This window comes from Enoplosus armatus, chromosome 21 (assembly GCF_043641665.1).
Source record: "Enoplosus armatus isolate fEnoArm2 chromosome 21, fEnoArm2.hap1, whole genome shotgun sequence".
NCBI lineage: Eukaryota > Metazoa > Chordata > Actinopteri > Centrarchiformes > Enoplosidae > Enoplosus > Enoplosus armatus.
This window is the reverse complement of record NC_092200.1, coordinates 7,182,677-7,205,137: the sequence shown is the minus strand read 5'-3', so window position 1 is coordinate 7,205,137 and position 22,461 is coordinate 7,182,677. Positions and strand designations below refer to the sequence as shown.

General features: G+C 41.9%; 1 protein-coding gene across 1 annotated transcript in view; it reads right to left on the bottom strand.

The window, feature by feature from the left end:
- Positions 1-2,169: 2,169 nt before the first annotated feature.
- Positions 2,170-22,461, bottom strand: part of cacnb2a (calcium channel, voltage-dependent, beta 2a) — a 58,807-nt gene continuing 38,515 nt past the window's right edge. The window contains exons 3-14 of the mRNA XM_070928179.1: positions 18,654-18,773; positions 12,527-12,649; positions 12,278-12,414; positions 12,081-12,157; positions 11,618-11,751; positions 8,849-8,929; positions 8,696-8,754; positions 7,665-7,774; positions 5,622-5,773; positions 4,608-4,703; positions 3,690-3,872; positions 2,170-3,147 (exon numbers count right to left, since the gene is read on the bottom strand). Of these exons, the coding sequence (XP_070784280.1) occupies positions 2,377-3,147; positions 3,690-3,872; positions 4,608-4,703; positions 5,622-5,773; positions 7,665-7,774; positions 8,696-8,754; positions 8,849-8,929; positions 11,618-11,751; positions 12,081-12,157; positions 12,278-12,414; positions 12,527-12,649; positions 18,654-18,773 (2,043 nt within the window). The 3' untranslated portion in view covers positions 2,170-2,376. The remainder of the gene's footprint in view (positions 3,148-3,689; positions 3,873-4,607; positions 4,704-5,621; positions 5,774-7,664; positions 7,775-8,695; positions 8,755-8,848; positions 8,930-11,617; positions 11,752-12,080; positions 12,158-12,277; positions 12,415-12,526; positions 12,650-18,653; positions 18,774-22,461) is intronic.

Sequence of the window (22,461 nt, the reverse complement as noted above, 5' to 3'; positions counted from 1 at the left end):
CCTGCACAATGACCTCGGCTCAATCCTCCTTCCTGGGAAATACCATTAAACTCTTATCAGTCCATCCACATTCACATCTGTCTGGAAACGCCTGCCTCTCTGCATCTGCATTTGACTGTATGTAGAGTTACACTGCTGATTAAAATGGCTGCTCTATTCACTGCAGCACTGAGGGTTTTTTTTCTGTTTAACAACATTCAAACTGCTGCTTGTTTGTCTATTTTGGAGGAATCTGTGCAGAAGCAGCACCCTATTTTAGATGCATCCCCTCAGTATTGTCATTCATGTCGATGTTGTCATGACGACTAAAGAAGGCAGGCCGGTGAGTCTACCTCAATTTTTCAGCAGAGTTTCAGACGACTATTTATAGACGCAGCTTCCCCTCCTCTGTCTGGGTCTTCTGACAAAGCACACATCAAATTCTTCTCCCCCCTCGCCAGTCCTTTGTTGCCAACTTTATTCTTTTATATTTATGCATTATGTACATACACATGTACACTGTTAGAAAATCTGTAATGCTACCAATGTAGCATAGAAATGGAGTAGTTTTTATAATTACAATTGTCAGGCAAAAAGAAAGAAAGTGAAGGGACAGGGTTTAGTGGTTTTGTAAACAGAGGGGCTCAATTCAGATCTTCAGTATCATGAATTAATACATGACATCTGTGAAAATATGAGCTGATCCAACTTTTGCACGTCATTGAGCACACTGGGCAGGTGTTAAACTATCAAACACCTTCACTCTGCGTTAAATGGATCTGAGTCAGGGGAGTTAACAAATGGCAAAAGACAGAAAACAATTATCTTTGCCTGGTAAACATTTTGAATTGTTTGAGTTTTTTTTTGTTTTTTAGTGAAGAACATAATCCTAAAATGAACATTCTTTATACTATGAAGTGGGAGTTAAACAACATTCATTAGAAAAGGGGTCAGACTTAATAAAAGATGAACCTTGATGGAGTTTCGGTAGTAGACCTACAGGAAGTTGAAATGCCATATCAAATCGCTTTCACTTGAAACCAACGTGAATCAGTAAAAGTGCAGAATAAAGGGTGTTTCAATGTTATAAAATGTTTCTGGACCCATACAAAGAGAACAGTACTGCATGTAAGAGAGGAAGTTACTGTAGAAGTCGTTTGTCTTGTAAGGCAAGACTAAGGTGCACCTCGGACGAGGCATAAAACCGAATGTCTAAAACCATGGACGCAGAATTTAAAAAAGGAACTAAGCAATAAGCAATTTATGAACATAAAATTACAGTCTGACATTTTGGGAAACACGCTGACTAGCGTTATTGCCGAGAGTTAGATGAGAAGATTGATACCCTTTTCTGTTAAATATGAAGCTACAGCTAGCATTAGCAGTTGGTTAGCTAAAGTTAAGCCCTCCGTAAAAACCACAACTTGTCATTTTCAGACTACACAAATTAGGTATAAAGTGTTAATTAGTGAGCTTTAAATGTGCTGGTAGGTGGATTTTCTTTTATCTTCACACACAGTCAGACTAGCTGTTTCCAGTCTAAGCTAAGCTGCTAAGCTAACCGGCTGCTAGCTGTAGCTTAGACTGGAAACAGACGTCTTCTCATCGAGACTCATTCACCAGTTTATTAGGTACACCGAGCTGAAGCTGATGCGGTCTAATACAACAGTCCTGCAGTCCAAGTTTGTGGTGCTGTTGAACTGTGTTGCATTAATACTGGAAGGAGTTTGTTATTTAGACGACCCACATTGATATAAATGGGGTGTAGAAAATAATAGAAACACCTGCCAGCATCAACAGCACCACAAACTGCAGCTTCCAAAATCATCAATAAGTTCTTGAAACACAAATACATATCACAGGACTTAGTGGCAGCTGAGTGTAACTCTCAGCAAGACAGCCAAGACATACATTTCCCAAATTGCCAGACTTCTCTTTTAAACAAAAGACCTGCAAATACAGCATCAAACTAACTTGGTTAGTCAACCGTCGCAGTCAACCCTAGCAGTAGTCTGAAGGAACAAATTATTCAAGTGGTAGCAAGCAAAAAATAATAATAATAATAAAAATTAAAATGCTAATCACAGAAAGCACAGCTCAGTACAGAAAAAAAAATTCTGCTTTTGTGTCATGCTTTATCAAACACAGGTTTAAAATATGCATATTTAAGAATATTCATGCATATCCACACATAAACGACGTCTATGCATAGATACACACATACATATATTTATATATTTATATTTGTATCTATGTAATCAGAATCCTGCCGTTGAAAAAGATGCAACAGCATTTACAAAGGAAGTGTACATAAATAGGATGCTGTGGTTTCAGGGTGTAGCAGCACAATGGGAGAACAGAATGAGTCCAAATGAGCTTCAGGAGGGATTTGGTCTGTCACTGGTGGATGTAGGAGTCTCTGGCCCATTCCCCAGCGTCACCCCTCTTTTTGGGAGCCACCTCCCCCTCTCGGTCCCTGTCTCTGTCCCGGTCATAGTAGTGGTGGTGGTGGTCACGTGTCGGCCGGTGGTGGTGAGAGCGCTGCTTGTTGCGTTCGTTATGGTCCTGTTCACGCTCCTTTGAGCGGTGGTGTCCCGTGCTGTGGCCGGCGTCCTCCGCCCCACCGCGGTGATGGTGGTGGTGGTGATGGTGGTTGTGGTCCCGGTGGGGCAGTGGCTCGTAACGCTGTTGCTGCTGGGGGTGCCCCTCCCCTAGATCCTCATCCTCCTCCTCCTCCTCTTCCTCCTCCTCCTCCTCCTCCTCTTCCTCTTCCTGGTGGAGGAGCTGAGTGCGCGGCTCGATATAAGCCGAGTCCTTGCTCTCTCTGCTCTCACGGCTCTCTCGGCTCTCGGGGGTCTCTGAGTCCAAAGTCTCCTGCCGGGAGAGGCCCCGGCCTCGACTGCTGTGGTGGTGGTGGTGGTGATGGTGGTTGTGTTGCTCAGTCCTGGTGGAAGACGAACGGTGGTGGATGTGCTGGACTCTCCTGGAGGCCTCAGTCCTCAGAGGCCTCTCCTCCTCATTTCCCTCCCCCTCGGCCTCTGCATCGGCATCAGCCTGGTCCTGGCTCTGGTGGTGGTGGTGGTGATGGTGGTGATGGTGCTGGTGATCCTCTCTGGAGCCCTTTCTCTCCACTAATGCTTTATCTCCTCTCTGCTCTGCACTGCTGCCCTGAGGTCAGTAAGACATGAGAGTCAGTCGGGTGACAGAAAGCAAGAAAACACACTTCAAACACACACAAACTCATGCAGGTAAATATTCACTTCAACCTTCTGGTGCATGTTGTGTCTGAATCTATCTGACAACTGAACTCACACGTCAACACACACACACACACACACACACACTGCTTGAGAATTCATCAAGGTTGATGAATCCTGGAGGAGTTTGTTTGTATTTTATTCAGTCTCCAGGACCAAGGCAGGCTCCTCTTGGATCTCTGGCACCTGGAGTCTCAGGACGTCTCCACACTCACCACACAAGCAATCACATGTCAAGCTCACTCCTCCTCCTCATCAATATCAGGATTTTCCTCATTTTCAGTCTTACATTTCCCATTGTGACGGCAGTGGATGGAGAGAGGGTAGAGGTAAAACATTAGGCAGCATTTACACACTCAGATATGTGACATTCGGGACCAGTAGCCTTTGCTACAGGTGTTCCCACCCCTCTATGTGGCCTCCACAGGCCCTCAGTTTGTTCAGCACTCTTACCTGCACGCCGGAGACTGGGGCTGGACTGGAGGGCAGGGTGGCTGTGGGCAGCTTCGTTAGCAGTGGGTTGGGGGGATTGCAGCTGGTGGGGTGAGTGCTCTTCCAGTAGGCCTCCAGGTAATCCGCCATATGCTCACATGCATCCTCCAGCTGGTTCTCATCTAGGATGATGTCAAACATCTCCTGAGGACGGAGGGGAGGGTGCAGACAGAGTTAAAGAAAATGGAAAGGAGACACGTCGAGGTCACAAAAACAAGACGGTGCTGCAGTGTAATTTCACAATAAAAGTCTCTGATTTGAGGACTGTTTTGAGATACCTACAGCCATCTCAAATTAAAATGATCTATAAAGAAATCATACTGAATCCAGTGAATTAAACACTAATTCTGAGAGAATCTTAAAGTCTGTGTAAAGCATAATAAATATATATGTGTTCTGAGTTTGTCACATCAAAGAACAATGTGTTATTAATAACCCCATTAAGTGATTAAAATAAAACAGCCAAGTATATAAAATTAGGTTTCAAAATCGTGAAAAAATAAACAGTATTCTTTGCTCAGCAAATATTTTCTAACATGTACAATGTGTTTGAAAAAACGAATCTCTGACTTTCCTTTACATGGACAGTTTTTCCCTAAAGATACCGACTGATGTTTGAATTAAATTAAGCCTGCACTTTCACAAGCCGGGGGTGCTTGCTTCATTTTCTAAAATAATAACTAAGCAGATTACAGAGGAGCAGAAATAGAACTGGCACGAATTATCAAGCTTTCAAAAATGAAAAAAAAAAAAAATGTGACTTCAGATATGCATGAAACTAAAACCTCGAGCCAAAACCATCTAAAAAGGACAAAACTGGGTTATTTTAAACACTGGCTCGAAGTCAGTGATAATTGGGGGTCCACTGTGGAGACTTACGGGAGGGCACTGAGCCAGCTTGTCAGCGGCCACCATCTGGACATTGAGGTGTTTGGCCTGAGACTTGCCTCTGGACTTGATGAGCCTCTGCAGCACCTGAAGGCAAATGAGGACAGAAGGCAACAAGGTCGTGGTTGTTTTATGTGACAAAACTAAATTTAGGCTTCGTGTGGACAATATTCAAGTCTATGAAAGTCAGTTTTATCTGTGCAAAAAAAATCCTGAAAGAAAGACGATAGTTCCTTTTGAAGTTAGCAATCAAAGCCCAGACAAAGTACATTTATTCCAGTAGTGTACTTAAGTAGAATTCTTGTACTTTATTGGAGTATTTCCCGTTTATGCTACTTTATATTCTACTCACTATAGGGAAATATTTTTACTCCACTACATTTATTTGACAGGTACAGTCACTGGTTACTTTTCAGATTAAGATTTTACATCAGAAAACATATGATCATCTTATAAAACACAATGCATTGTTAGAATACTTCCTCCACCACTGCTTATCCAGTTATATCATAACTTGTGAAAATACTGTATATGATTTGGCAGCAGGTTGTAATTGAGAGGACAGCTGGTGGAAGTGTTTTATTTTATCCCACAGCGAGTGTGATTCACACTGACGCCACTTTGATTTAAAGCGTGCATCTCATGTCTCCTTAACTATGCTTTTTCTAATTTTTTTACGTTACCCAAATGCCTGTGTTTTTTTATTGATCACTGACCTTCAGCGTGAGTATAAAAAGCTCATGATTCAGAGTGATGAATCAGTCCCTTCACGCATTTTGCTCGCCTTCAAATACATGGTGTATTTAAAATCACAGCTAGGGAGCGGCTCAGTTACAGAGTGGCACGACACAGACACTCATAAACCAGCTGACTAATACATCTATGGAAGCAGAGGGAACATCGCCTCAGCTGTCGCTCCGTCCTTACGCACACAAGACTCTCTTTTTCCTTTGATCCCACATTGACCAGCTCCGTCACCAGATCAATTATGTTCCCTCTACTCACCTTGGGAGAGGTGATCTTGACATAGACGATGATGGGGGCGAGGGACGTCTTCCCCAGCTGTGACGGGTGGTTGATGGTGTCGGCGTCCAGAACGACCAGCTGTAACGTCCGAGCCAGTTCGAAAATACGCTCAATCTCGCTCTGGACTTCGGCTGAAGAAGAAGAGTCAATGCAGAGGTTCTTTATTTTCTAGCCTTATTCTCATTCAGCCTGGGAATAAAATAGTCTTATTTATTGTCTTAATATGTTTTCTTTGTTGTCAGAGAAAGTTGTCCAAATTAAAGCAATGGCTCAACTTTTTGGGAAATACACTTATTTGTTTTCTTGCAGAGAGTTAGTTGAGTAACTTCATAGTTACCGCGGTAACTATGAAGCTACTGCCAGCAGACGGTTAGCTTAGCATAGCATAAAGAAAAGCTTTCCAAAGGTAAACTATTTCTATTACCAGTTTATTTAAAGATTAACTGTATGTCTGGTATTTCTTAACCTGCCACTTCATTGGTTTTTGAACATCTTGTCCAAGGACCATACTGCTTAGGCTTAATTCATGTTTTAAATCTATTTCAAAAGATAATAAAACTTAATATGTTTTTCAATTATTTATTGCCAACCTATTACATCTTATGACTGGTTCTTTCTTTATGGAAACTGGACTTCATCAATCAGATGACAGGTTTTTTCTTTTTAAATGTTGTTGCTCTTATGTTTAGTTCTTTCCTGTCTGTTTGATATGTAATGTTTTTATTGTGATGTCCTTTGTAACTATTGTTTTTTTTAAAGTGCTATATAAATAAATCTTTGCTTCCTTACTTACTAGATGTGGTTTGAATAACTTGACTGGATTGTGTCATGGATTTTATGCTTGGCCTCTTTCTTTTTGTTTCATATAAACTTTAGGGACCAGGCTTAGAGACTGATAGCTCTGTGAGGAACAGCGAGCCATGTTCTGTTACCTCTAACAAATACCGACTGTTACATCACACAACCCCCACTCCAACAGATGATGATGTGACTGCAAAAACAATCCTACAAATATCACGGCAGGGCACCGTTCCCAATCTGAGAGGACTCATGGCCAAGCTTCATGACTTCCAGTCACGACAAAGTCTGAAGTAAACTGATAACATGAAAACATTCCAACCTAACAGCTCATTTAGACTTCAACTGACTCACAAATTCTCATTTTCCGGCTAAATTATGCCAGAGGAGTGAGATAATTTCACTTGTTTCCAATGCAACATTTTCCTGAAATCATTTATTGTATCTTGAAGCAAGGAAGGCTTCACTAGCATCAAGAAACGTCCCTTTTGATGCAAGAAAATTCATGAAAAAATTCATTTCCATAAGAAACAAATTTACAAAACTTTTGGAAGACAGAAGATTTCAGGCTCCATAGAGCACAAAATGGGTTGTTAATAGGAATATTTTTTTTAACATTAAGTGTGCCAGTTAACTGACTAAATAAATTCCAAGTGGCTCTCACTCTCACTCTCACTTAAAAGGCTTTGGGAGAGTCCCGGTCCTAATGCATCATTAAAAAGACAGTAGAGGTGGAGGAGCTGTTGCCTTAAAGCTCTTTAAGTGTATTTCTGGGACAGCACCACACCGCTGAAAAAGGTCAAATCCAGTTGCAGTGTGGTGGCTCTGTGTAATCATACAAAATGTAAATATAATACACTTTTTGCTTGCTTTTCCTGGGACTTCTTACGCTGCTGCAGCTGCTGACTGATGCTTATGTTGATACATAGCAAAGATTAGCCTTGTCACCTCAGTTTGACTCAGGAATCTGTTTCATTCTAATCGCATCTAAACCCCAATCAACTCCAGTCAAATCACAGCAGCTCTTTAACTTGTTATCTTTCATTCCTAACAAAAGAAAACTGGCCGAGGCCGCTCCGGGCCGTCGGGAGTTATCATTGCCATTGTCAAGAGTTTCTTTAATCGTTTCCTTTCTTTTCCACGTAAGCTGGTCTCCTTGAAAACATTATGAATCAAAACACCAGATGTTCCCAAGCATTGCAGTAATTTCTAGCCCCAACGTACCCAAGTTGGAGCGTGTGTTGGAGCGTTCGATGATGGCGTGCTTGCTGGGATTGTTCAGGACTGAGCGTTTGGCAAGAGAGATGTCTGCCGTGACGCGAGTGATTGATATTCTGAAACAAGAGACAAGAAAAATTCTTGATTAACTAGATATTATAGACTTGATTTGAAACACTTATACTTGTTTTATATTAAGACCAAAAATAAAGACGAAGCAAACAGCTGCAAAGAGTCAAAGACAAATGATAGAAAGCAGAGAGTTAAAACAAAAAGTCTATAAGTGTAGATTTATTAAAAATCATGTAAGCATATGTGATAAAAAGAAGATCACTGTTCTTTGAACATGAATAACAGCTTGATTTGATTGTTGATGATAAGGTAAGATATTGTGGCTAGCAAGAATTCTCAATTAAGAAGAACAGAAAGAGAACAAACATGATGTTTACCAGCAGCACCAGGCTTATAATTAAAACTGCAGCAACTGTATCCACTTACATGAGGGCAAAACCTCACTAATTGTGTACACTAATTGTTTAACAAATATGGAAGTATGGAGCACAATGTAGGACACCAGTAACGATGCTAAAAGACAAATAAAAAGAGACTTCAGCTGGTTGAGAATGAACAGGATAATTTGAGCTTGATAACGTGTCATCGTGCATTAGTTAAACCATGTTTGGAGAACAAGGCTCAAAACGGGATTAACAGAAATCACTGCAGCTGCTGGTGGTCTGAGTGGATCCTTAGTGTTGTGTAACTTCATGGCCTCTCTGCTTCAGATGGGTGGATGGACTCAACATTGAGTAAGGAGAATCCTGCTCTGCTCTAGGGCCCATTATGGCCTATTAAGGACATGGAGAGGGCCTATTTAAAGCAGCAGCACACAGCTCCAGGCCAAACAAACTTGTTACACACTCCCTCGGCTAACCTCGGGGGACAGATAAATACCAGCCTATAGAGTTGGGGAGAGGGGAAGAATGAGGAAGGAAGCAGGACGAGAGCTTGTGTTTTAAAAAAGGTCACCGGGAACTTACCTTCCCTCGAATCTGTGTTTCAAAAAGTCAAACAGTGCTTTTTGCATCATGTCTGTAACCTGCAGACAGGAAATATAGGAGATATTAACCGTTAAAATGGACAAATATTTTCCTGATAACTTCGACAAAGGCAGAGTTGTGTTTGAAATGTACCTCGTAGCCCTTCAGTGACGGTCCAACCAGAACCACGGGTCGCATGGAAGGCACAACGTCGTACGGAGGAATGTGTTCCGTCTTAAGAGAGGAGAAGAAGAAAAACAGTTGCACACATTTATGGAGACAAAGTAAACACTCACCATCACAAATCACTTTGAGGGGTTTGGAAATACAATCAGCTAGACAATTTAAAAGTACTGGAACATTGCGAACCATGAAATGAGACGTCTCAGCTGCCCCACCAAACTAATTTTAATCATCATCATCAGGTTGACGACATTTCAAAAGAGGTTACAGTTAAGTTTAGTATTTTGTTTATGGATTACCATCTTTTAGATAAACCCTCTCATTTAATGGTTCTGATGTCATTGAATAAAAAGGGAAACTACGTAACAGGAAGGGTTAGTCAGACAGGGAGAAACAGCCACAGTAGATCAGAAGCTACAACTGAAAAAACTTGGAAAAATTAGAACGTAGGTAGAAAAACTGTCTCACTGCTGTTTGGACAAAGTGGGAGCTCAGTTTGTATAACAGCTTCAAATCAAATCATAGAGGTGAATTTGACAGGATGTTTAATTAGTCAATCAACAGAATTAGGGATGGTTAGGGATCAGATTAGCCTGATAGGGTATTAGCCATTATGTGACTGATACACATTAAATATTCTTTTGGCCAGTGTCATTATAAAATTCAGTGTTTGTGCTATCTGTTACATTCATTCGGTCACAGAAATCCCTTGCATGTGACCTTACATAAAACTGATTCTAATGAGTTCTACACAGTAAGGTAAACAGATTTTAAATGAGGGTAAAAGAGCACCAGTTAACGGGAATATCAACCGGAATATTAATCTGCAACAATTCTGCTAATCAGTTAATCATTTAAATGTATTTATTTTATTTGTTCCAGCTTCTCAAATGTAAATATTTGCTGGTTTTCTTTGTCTTATATGATAGTTGGTAGTTGCAGCCTTATTTGAAATGTGTTGCCAAAGCAATTAAAAAATGAAGGAAAGTGTTCAAATCTGAATAACTACTAATGAGAACTGGTACAGGTGAAAAAGTGCACAGCCAACATCTTCTTTGACGGAGATTATATTCTTCTTTGTTACAGCTAGTTCCACATTTAGATACTCAGAGCCATTTGTATAATTTTAGACAGAACGTCTCTTTAATTGTTTCATATTGTTTGTTCTCTGCTTGTAATATTTTCTCAGGAAGTGCATTTCTGTCTGCGCCCGACAGCGAGGCGGTGGACCTGATGCTGCCGAGGCGTCTGGCAGAGCAGCGTGTTTGAAGGATGTGTGGATATGCCAGCACACTGGAGGAAAATCTCTTTCTTTATTTTGAAAGTGATAACAGTGCACAATCTAAGTTGAAGCTCTGTTGGAGAGCAGACAGCTGGGAAGCATTGACTAACAGGACTGTTGACCATCATATCCATATTTTCTTTTACTAATTTTCTTTCCTTATTTGTCCTAATGTTGAAGCTGCTCTCTCAGTCTGAGTGTTTAAGTAGATTTCATGTTGCAGCCTATCGCCCCCTCTTCCTCTTCAACGTTTTCACTTTCTGTCTTACATTTGCTGTCGTCATTGGACTTCCCTTGGGGCGTTGTGGGAACTGATGCACACTAGCACTGACTAACACAAGGGTATTAATGGACAGTGTGGCTCTGCACAAATACTTCTGGTAGCCTGGTAATTCATCTCTAGATTACGTTGTTAACGTCAGCATAGTCATGGGAAACGTTCTGTCGCTGTATTGTGACGATACTATCGAGATGTATTAGCGTTGTGCTGTTGATTTCAGAGTCTCAGCCCTATAACGAACACTTATTGCTGATAAAAATATCAATATAAAGTTTTATAGTCATATTTGTAGGCTTAATACATTAAATGCAAAACATTACTCACAATTAATTTGTCTCTGGTACATGGCGACAACTTAAAATAATCAAGGAATGGTTCAAATTTTGGGAAATGCGCATATTCTCAGCGAGAGTTAGATGACAACATCAATAGCACTTTCATGTCTGTACGGTTAATATGAAGCTACAGCCAGCAGCCGATTAAACAAAGAAGATATAACGTGTTAATTAGTGAGCTTTACTGGTGGTGGTATACAGACTTTGTTATCTTTAGACAAAGTGAGGCAAGCTGTTTTTCCCGTTTTCAGTCTTTCTGATAAGCTAAGCTAACCGTACTCCAGCTTCATATTCGATGGACGATATGAGTGGTAAAGCTAATAAGCATATTTCCCAAAATGTTGAACTATTCCTTTAAAATAAAGAAGCAGACTCAGACCTTGTGTATCTTATTAAGAAGCTGTTCACACTGAGCTCTCATTCAATCAGGATCACAAGTTCACTTACAAGCACATGAACAATCACAAACACAACACAGAGGATTGCAGGAGCAGTGAGGAGGGTGAGAGGTCAGTAAAGAGCTGAGTCTCTGCAGAGGAATCATATAGAGGGTTTGTACAGTTCAGACCACAGGGGTCATCCCCGGACCCTGCTGAGCTGGTGCACTGCACGCCACGACTTACCGACTTCTGCTTCTGTTTAGCTGTGGTGAGATGGAAGAGGAGAAAGAGAGAGGTTAAGAACAGGCATGCATGCTAACAGACGGGTGCACGTCGAGGGACAAGGACGGTGGTGTAGACAAACAGGACGGGCGCCGAGTGAGGCCGAGCAGCCACAGGCATTTAGTCTGAGCCGTGCGGACGGACAGAGAAGAAGAGAGGGTTGGGTAGTCCAGAGTTTACCTTCTTAAAGAAGGGCATTCTTTTCTCTTTTGCTAGGGGTGACATGACAGTGTTTGGACTGGCTTTAGGGGAGCGCAGGTTGACTGGAAGCTCATTGTCCTCGGGGTCTAAGTCTGTGGCGTCTATGTCAATGGCTACGCACACAGACAGACAAGAGCACCGTCACACAGAGGTGAACACAGGAAGTCACAGGTAACGGGGTACATTTCACATCAACAGTAGCACAGAATGTATGCTACAACACAGAGACACAAATTTAACATGTAAAAGTACAATTATGGCCATTAAAACATACAATTGACAGGAAAATGTCAACTTTATTGCAGGTTTTACAAAATATGAAAATTCTAAGTAGCGCACCTTACCTTCAACTTGAATTCAGTGGTTAAAAGTTGGTTTAAAAGACCAAAGAATATTTAAAGTATAAAGTTGGAGTTTTAAAGTTGCCTATCAAGCTACTTACCAGACGAAGGAGGAGTAGATTTCCTTGAGTTAGGAACCACTTCACCTAAACTAGAGGATGAGTTTGCTCCCAATTTACTGAAAAGAGAAAAAAGTGTTTGACATGTGAGGTCAACTTCAACAACTCCAAGTCTACATTCATTTTAGACGATCTCCCGGCCAAGACAGAGAACTCTGGTGCAAGATGAGGACTTTTACCTGGAGTGGAATTTGCCCTGTTTTGCTCTCTGCTCCTGGAGGATACGAGTGTTTTCAATCTTCACCGGACTGGGGATGAAACCGATTTCACAGCCTTCCTTCACCAGGCGTCCTATCCACCAGTCATTGTTGAATTTCTACACAGAATGATTAAAGATAATTATCTTGTGCATCCTTCTTCTCCTGATTATTTTCCCTCAGCATCACTGTCTTGAATATCATCGTCTAAATGGAAAGATCACCACTCACCTCTTTGACATGGAGGAAGTCTTTAGCCTCAAAGGAGATGGCCATGCCTGGCACGGGGACATCATCATCGTGACTCGGGCTGTAGTTGACATTTGTGCGAACAGCAAATGCAACTGGTTTGGTCTGCCAGGAGGAACATAGGAGGGAGATAAATGAAAATGTCAGATCCTACAAAAGATACAAATGACTGTCAAATAGCAATTGGGGAAATAAAATCCAGACCCACAACCTCAAAATACCCACAAGAGAGTGGAGACCTATTACTTAAAATGTTTAAATGTGGATCTTTTTGTGCACCATTGGTGAGCTGTGATTCTCGTCTTTGTGCGAGGTGTAAAAATAACCCTGGGTGAGGGATACAAGCAAGCTCTGACTCATCCAGACTTAGTTTAGCTATCTCTCCATGAATGATTTGGCCGCTGCACAGTCTCTCTGCTACAGGCTAAAACACTTTACAATTCAGAGTGATGCAACATGTTAGTGTCTGTAGCAATCACCACTTCAACACCACTAGTGAAACAGGACTCTTGTGTTGCTCTTACTGTTGAGTAGCACAAACGGCACTCGTGTAAATGGTTCATAAATCAATCTCACAATGTTTACAACGGCGGAATCAATACTGACCTTCCTATCGGATCACTGCTGACCTTCCTCTTTGGGACAAAGAGGCCATTGAGATAATGCATACAGCTAATGAAATGTTTCCTGTACACTATATAACTGCCTGTTCACTGTCCACATATGAGGGAGCAACTTTCTGTCTTTTCAGACGCAGATATCTTTGCACAAAGCAAAAGCAAACCTCCTCTTCCCAAAGTGACGCATTACATTTTCTACATAAAGGGATTTGAATAAGATTTAATAAGGTCACATCATGAAAAAATGTAATGAGAGAACCATATGCTCCCAGACAAACCCTCTAAATCTAGATCTCTGCAAGAGTAGAATATACCCATATAAGACACATCGCTTTAAGAATTACATAAAATGCTTTTGGACATAATCTTGGAGCCAGCCTGGCGGCGATGGCAGCAACAGTTGGCAACGTGGTCATGCCCTCAACCAGATTACATTTGCTCTGCCTTTGACTGTGTGACAAGCATGACGGGAGTCAACTGAAAAGCCAAAACGAATCCACAGGGATGTAGCTTAGAGTAATCTCCCAGCGTAGACTCGCACGCTAAATATTTACCTGCAGATGGAAGAGAGCGAGAGGACGGGGTGTGTGATAGTCAGCTGGAAGCCAAATTGAAGCCACTAGATCAGAGCTTTGATGCTGTAACTTTAGTTGGACCTCGTACAGATTCTGAAAAATGCTTTCAAAGTGCACTCAAATCTGGCATGTGGTTTCATCATAGTAGTCCTCCAATCTGATTTTCCCTAAGCAACCTAAAAATAAAATGTACCAAAAGGTTGAGATCATTTCCAGTACAGTTTGAATTCAGTGCACATAAAGTATACAAAGCAAGGCAGATATCTATATTAGTATCATGTTCAGTATAACTTAATTTGATTTGAAACACAAGCAAGTGAACCTGTATTTTTGGAGCCGTAATAATTCATTTTCTGGCCACTTGGGGGCAGAAGAGCTTCACAACAACCTGGAAAACACAGACTGTAACATATTATCACTACACATTTAAAAGAGTAGGCTCAGATCAACTATCAACGATTGAAGAGAAGAGACGCAATTGTTTTTCCCTGCCGATATTAAGGAACTAAATTGGTATAGAAAATAAAATCTAAAATTGGTCCCTACTGTGCATTTACAGGAGTGACAGACACTGTTAAAGACTAGCTGGTGAACAGCTAGTGGAGAATTTAGCAACTAAAGAGGAAGATATTTCCCTCCAAAAGCAGAGCTAAAAAAAATTCAAGTCAATATTGGACTTATATTAATCAGGTGGACAGGAAAGTGGGACTGATTAGATTTGCTTGGGTCTGAATGCTACTCGAGATCTTTCAAACAGGCAGCAAGGCTCAGTGAAGCTCTGCACTATGGGAGTAATTCATCAGCGGCTCTAGGAGGAGACAAGCGTTTCTCCTTCATCATGGCTTTCACTGTCCACTAATGCCTCATCCGAATACAACAGGTGTGAAGTGACCATGATGAACTATGAGGGATTATAGAAATAATACATTAGTGAAATCCTCCTGGAATCATTTTCCTCATGCGGACAGCAATGTAAATATTCCATGGAGCGACGGTTATAAGCTGGATGTATGTGTGTGTGTGCTTGTGCTCCTCCATTGAGGAGACCATCCAATCCAATGTGTGCAGTACCGGGACCCGTAGAGGACAGAGCATCCTTGGCGTTTGCATGCATTGAGTCACATGGCTGCATGAAGGTATGAGGTCCATTAGTGGACGTATGTATGTGCGCTCTCTCAGTTGTCTCATGGGTCGCTGCCTCCTTCCTCCCTCCCAGCTGCTCTGCTCGCCTTTATCCATCATGGCCGGCTGTCAGATGACGCTTTCTATAGGCTTAATGACATTTTACAGACCTGTAGGCAATCACGCACACATACATGTCCTACATGCCACCTTGTATCGCAGGTGACTGCAGGATTTGTACATAATGGCACCTTTAACACTGCTGTACAATATCTCTACATCTCCTGACTGAGCCCATACTGCTCTGCTTCTTACGTAACACAGGCCTTCATTATGGATGCTGTATTGACTGCAGTGAGGGAGGGAGAAGGACAGAGGCGGGGGGTTAGAGACTGGGTAAGGAAGATGGGAGGAGGGGAAAATGGAGGGTGAAAAGGAAAAGAAAGGGAAAGGAGATGGACTGAAGGATAGAGGACTAGATGTAGTGCAAAAAGGACAGGAAGTGAGAGGAGGCACATTCATGGAGATAAGAGGCAGAGTAAGGATAAGACGGAGATAACTAGCTCAAGAAAAGCCCTATCTGTAACTGGGAACCCTGGGAGGCAACACTATGGACCACAGCCAATTAAAACCACACGACGCTCGTCACAATATCACACTATGAATATTTCTGTTGATAATACCTCCCAGTCCGCTCTGTACTGTACTTAAACTGACTGAGCGAACACTTGCCCTTGCTTGTAACATGCCACAGCCTCTCCATTAGCAGCACACGCAGGATCTCGTGCTATAAATCAAGAGTCCCACATTGTTTCACCTTGAATGTTGTGGATCGATTTGAAATGAATTCTCCTCAGCTATGTGAACTGGCCTTAGGCGGCACTGAGAGTCTGTAAAATGTATTATTATGGTGCGAAGGGAACAATAACCTTCATTAACTTAGTAATTCTATAATAAACCGAGGTTGCTTTAATATATCGTAGGTATGCACAGTCAGTAATGATAAATGAAGGCTGTTAATGACTAAGACATTGCAGCTACCAGTTATTGTTTCTTTTCTGCCTGGAGTGTATAGTTGGAGTGAGGTTGTTTTGTTTTCTATTAAGTCTTGTCTTGTAATGTGTGTCCATTGTCGCTGGTGAGTTAAAGCTTCCTTGTGAGAAAACTGGACAGCTAAAGTTCTCCACCACCTCAACCTGCAGCAGCCACAGAAGTTTATTACCTCAACTTGTAGGATTTCTAGTTACTGAAGCCCTCAAAATTTAGAAATTAGCAATATGAACTCACATACCAATCTAGATACATCCTAATCTATTATAACATTTAAACAAGCAGCGGAAACAAGCTGTGAACACATTATCACTCTCCCTTTAGCTCTGTTTTGATTTCCACCAACTCTTAAAGGGAAATATGTGGCTCTTTAGTTGCTAAATGCTCCGCTATGTTCGCCAGCTAGTTGCTAACTTTGTCTGCCTTTTGGTGCTGGGCAGGTTAGTGAGCGGCTTTACCAGAGCCTGAAAACAACTGCCTGCTGTCGCAGAAAATGACGCTGATGAGAGCAGTGAGAGTGAACCATGTAACAAGTTAAAAGTTACAGGCTGGAAAACATTTAGCTTAAAGATGGTGAAACGCTCCATAGAGCTATGAGTGACCCCTTTCACGAACAAGCAGTCTCATGTCTAGATGTGCCACTAATCAAAAGACACAAGAGGTCAGGTGAGGTAACCTCTTGACTTGAATGGACACGTATATATTACATATTTATTTCCATCAGAAAATACATAACATACAGAAAATAGATTTGGACAAGACACAGACATGGCTGTACTCTGGATTTAAAAGTACTCCAACAATTTAGTATTACACTACCATAAAGTTGGGGACTTTCTAAAAGATCAAAATCAAAGTTATTCCAAATTTCCAGTCACCCCTAATACTATACATACTGTTTAGTTGCTGTTTAAGGTCTATTAGAGATAGCAGAGGGTGTTCAGTATGTGTGTATATGTAAATACATGTGCATTTCGTATTTTGTAATATAATGTAATGTGGAGAAGTATATTAGGATAATGGGCAAACTTGTACTTAACATTACAGGCATCAACCCTATCTGCACTTCTTACAAGCATCAGTGGTATGTTAGGGAAGTCATTGTGAATTACTGCCCATAAAGGCTCACAGTCAGTGAGTCTGCCCTTCCTCTGACCCCAGCTCGCTCTCTCTCTGGTGGCCAGACCACTGAGAGGCTATTTTTCACTGGTCATCTGTCATGTAAAATGCCAACAGGGGTAATCTGCGCCAGGTTATCTATAAAGCCAACTTATCTTTTTAATTAGTGAGCCAGAGAGGGTGGCTCTGGAAAATAACAACATAGATGTGCTGGAATGATCTGTCTTTGCCAGCTACGAGCTACCCCGAGACACAGTGCACGAAGAAAATGTCTGCTATAATGGATGGATAGCCAAAAGCTTACAGCTTACAGCTAATGAGCGCTCTAGCTGTTATAGACACTAAACACTCAGTGAAAGACAGACACTTGCTTGAATTAATATACAAAAATAGAACACATGAGCTGTAAAGCAGGAAGCGAACAGAATGCGCACAGAAGATAGGCGAATTATTTCAAAGATCCAAAGGCATAAATCTTAACAGTGCCAGCGATTTGAGTGGTTCTGTGGAAGCGAGCTCTGATTGCAATTCCTGTCGCGCAAAGGCAAGCCTGCTCTGCCGTGTGTGTGTTTGTTTATATGCTGCTAATTGTGGCCAAGAGCAGAGTAGAGCAGGCGAGGCTTGGCTCTGATAAACAGTGACGCTGAGCCCTCTGAGGCCCCTAACCTCTCACATCGGCAGCCCCAAACAGCCCTTTCTTCATCTTAGAAACCAGCTGAAATCGGTTGTAGTATCCTGCTTCTCTCATAGTCAGTCCTGCAGAACTGTCTACTAATCTTACCCCAGGATTAATAAAACACCATATGATTTACCGTTATTATTTTAATGTCTGAGCGTGGGCAAGATGAGCTGAGGAAGTCATAAATAAGTAAACTCTGAAGGCCTAAGAAATGAGACCAAAAAGGAAACAGACGCAGCTTTTTATATTCCAATAACAAACCAACCAGTGTAAAGTTTACATTAGCATTTGACTGATGCCTGACATCATTCATTCAAACATAATAAACCATTTTTTGCCTGGGCAAACACACTCATTGACATAAAGCATGCCTCATCCCCTTACCCAGAGCTTAACTTAAAACTAATTTGAAGCCTTAAACCTAGTCTTAAAGGTGCCCTGTGGAGTTTTCTTGCAAACAAACAGAAGTCTGTTTATATTACTACTATTACTGGTGGTCTTCAGTCTTCTTCCTTGCCTTTTCGAGTGCTTCCTTTCTCATTATAGCCACCAACTGTCAATCAGTGGAATAGTGTGAAATCAGCAGCAGGTTTCACAATGCAAACACAACGGGAACCCACTAGTAAAGACATTGTTCCATAGTGCTACTGGTGGTCAAAAACTCCACAGTTTAACTTCAACCCTCAAACAGCCCGTTGGAACGCCCCAAAAGTCCTCACTTTCCATAAATGTTCTCATTCTCAAGGTCTAAAAGTCAAGTTGTTTTTTCAAAAAATAAAAGTATACGTTGATCACTGGTGCCTCTTCTCACAGTTTGTGCCCCCACCTGACCCACTGTTTAAAATGTTCCTGACACACCCCGTCTGGGGCCTGTAGAGCACAGAGTTACAGTAAGTACGAACTGGACAGAGTGACCTTAGTGCTGCTGGGTTTTGGATACCAACCTTGGCCTTGTCGAGCTGTGCCTGAGCCTGTCGCTCTGCCTCTCTGCGCACTGCCTCCTTATCCTCCTCGAGGGACACATCGGAGTCTGATGGACGGCTGGTGTAGGAGTCGGCCGAACCCTGCAGAGACACAAACAGCAACACTTAAGCAACACTTAAGCAACACGCGTACACTGAAACTCAACTCCATCCATTTGGGTTCATACTTTTAAAATGAAAGGTGTCAGAAAAGTGGTGGGCTGAACAGCATCTTCAGGACGCTGGAGAAAACTTCATTTGCTTTGCGTTGCCCTTGCTCTTCAAAGAAATGTTCAACTTTTGGAGTTGAGCATCTGATGTGCAATTTACAAATGTTCAAACACACCCACACAGACTGAAGTGTTAAACTCTGATCATCAAAGGAATATCAGTAGATTTCATGAAATAATACACGTAGTGGCTGCGCTCAATAAAATGTAATTCCGCTATCAATCACATCACTGCAACAACTTGAGGAAATCACAAGAGCTGATTGAATCTGCATCAAATTATGGACACTTCCTCTTTTTATGAGAAGGGATGCCAAAGGATACAAACAAGAACACATCACCAGCAGCTCTTCTTCTATCCTTAGCTCTCTCTCAGCTGCTCGCCTGCAGATCTGTTGTGATCCTTCTGTGATAAACACTGGGGGAAGTGCTGAAGAACACGAGGTCCCAGTATGTCTCTATCTGACAGATCTGCTCATAAACAAGCAGACTCACAAATACAAAAACACACACAATTACTACCTTAGACACACTCACACTGAGTGCAGTGCATTGGTGCACACCACCACACACACACACACACACTCACTTACATACTACATGAAGACAGACCATATATAATTGTTAAATTAGATAAGGTAACACTTGCACACACTTGATATATACATCATAGAGTTTACAATGAGTTTTTAAACCAGTGTGTCCTTCAAAGGCAGACAGCAGTTACTACAGAAAAGCTGAAATGAAAAGAGGAAGAGAAAGAACGGGTTGAAGTTTTCAGGCTGACTGGGTAAACATTGATAGGTTGTCTTTTTAGACAACAAGAAAATAGGAATATGAGGGAAAAACATTATTAGGCAACAAAATAAATCAGCTTTCCATCTACTTTGAAATCTGTATAACTGATTAACTTACAATTGAATATATTTAAAATGTGATTTAAAATAAGCTAAACCACACCAAATCATGAATTACTTGTGCTTTGCTAAGCTAGGCTAGTTAGCCAACCTTTAGCATGACTAGTTTATTCTCTATGACCAGATTTAGCTACTATCTTATTTATGTGGGATAACAAACAAATTACCAAATGTTTGTTGATATATTTCAATTACAGGAAACAGCTACGGGGTAAAAAAGTTAATTTAGCGTTAGCCACGGCTAGCTTTGGCTATCTTACCCATCTCACAAGCTGGCTTAGCTAAATTTGTCTCTCTTGCTTTGACATTATACATTACTATGGCCTAAAAAATCATATACATAATTAATTAATATACATATAAATACAAATATTTAATTCAAAACAAATATCAGATTCAGTCAGATTCTAGTCTTAACTAAATTTTGACTTGAATACATTTGTAGTTACTGCATTTTGGCTGTGTAGGACAACACCGATTGCTACAGCTAAAGCAAATAAAATGAATACTGATGAAACACCTACAAAAAATTAGGAAAATTTAATTAATATGATAATAATAATTTCATTTGTGAACATTGAATACCAACATTTGCACACAACAGAATAATTTCCCATCGTCACATATCAGTTTCAGTGAAGTACAAATCAGGGTCTAGGATTAAAAGAGGACATTTTTAACTAAGTGAAGGCAGTGTGAGCCTTATCCTTACCTGCACGCTACTATGCCACCCACACAAGGACTTTCATTCATCTCACTGCACCATTACACTCTGCTGTCTGAGTTAAAAATAGCCTCCCTCACTCTGTGCCTGATTAGAGTTACCCAGCCATCACATACATACAAAGGAGGATCTCCCTCCTCTCCACTTACATTACCTGACTTATGTGGAGATGATACAAGTGCTGTTACCGCACATAATACAAGGTTATTCATATTTATATCCTCTGACATGAAACCCTGCCGCTCATCAATTGCCTCTGTGTCTCTCATCCTCCCTCTTTGGTACCTGATATGAATAACTCATTTGAAAGCAAGCTCATTAACTATCTATGGGCTGCTTTTGCTGTCATCACATTCATGATCAATTTAATCTCCCCGTGGTTTTCAAAACATCAATAAACATCTGAACTATGTGTAAAACTCTGCTCAAGCTTGAGTTTGAACATGCAGCACTTCCACATTCGGACGAGATATAAATGTTCTGAACTGGCATCTTATTAGCCTCTCTGTTATGAGCTATATTTGGCCTTGAAAAGTGCAGGTGAACAAACCTGGCCCGGTATGATTATTCCATCAGGTCACGTCTAACGATGGAGCGTGATCAAGAACACCGTCCCAGTGGGTCAGAGGGAGGTGATATGGAGCTCAGCCCAGAATCTGACAGTCATAACTGATAACAACACCCAGCCTCTCATCATCAGCAAGCAATACACAACCGTGCCACACTGACCCCGACACTATGGACTGATGGATGAACTACAGACACACATACTTACTGCACAACACACACATGCACAGGCACACAAAAAAAGACCAGCCTTCACAATGTAAACACACTCAAATTCTGCTTACACAGGCATCAGAGCTCTTGACGCGACCTCCCTTGGCTCGTTTCAGCAAGCGGATCCAGGTGGCCTTCATCAGCCACACTGGTCATTCAGTGTCCTGAGCCACTGCCCCCCCCTGCTACTGCTACAACTACACCTGACTGCACTGCTGTGGTCACCTTTACACCAGCGCTGCACCGGCCGTCACTGCTCTGGCTACAGGTACATTCAACACTGTGGCAACATCGACAGCTGGTTCCTGTTACACCTTGGCTGTAAATGCTACCTTCATCTCTGGATAAATAAATAGCTTTGGAGTGAGGGCTCCTTGTTTTGCTGCAGCTCCAGCTAGCTCTGCTGCTATCTGTGGAGCCACAGCTCCTGCTTCTCCTCCTGCTGCTGCTGCCGTTACCAAAGATGGGGAATCCACAGGAGCTCTCTGCCCCGCGCATAATCTCAGCAGCTCTCTCCCCCCAGTCTGTCCCAGTCTCCTTGATAGCTGCTCAGACTGCTGCTGCAGGTGCTGAGGCTGACTCCCAGTATAATTCAGGTGGCAGCGATGCTGCTCATCCTCTCATTCAAGCTTTGGCTCCAGCCTCGTTCTCCTCCTCCGCTGTAGCCTCCCCGTGCTGCTCCACAAGCGGTGGATAACAGCAGTTTATCTACATGAGTCCCGGTGTGGCTGCCTGTGACCGACTCTCCTCCTGATGCTAATGAAGCTGCTGCCTCTCAGGTGCTGCAAGCTCCCTCCTTTTCACTCTGTGTCTCAGCCTGTCAGCGTTTGTCCTGCATACTCCTTCAGTGATTCCGCCTCTCTATCTCGACCCACCCCTCCTTCTCCTCCTCCTCTGTCACTCCCCTCATTTTTTTCCCTCAGTTACCCCTCACAGTCAGTCCATCTGCTCGTTGTGTCTGCAGTGATCAGTGCTGGGCAGGGCATGTGCTATATGGATACTGTTTATGTGTCGATCGTGCATGCTGTTTTGTTCTTTTTAGATGTAAGCACACAACATTCACTGATACAGGCTATTTATAGTTAAAATAATAGGTGTCACATCGCCATCTTCTCAGAGGTGAAGAGCTTTTGTACTGT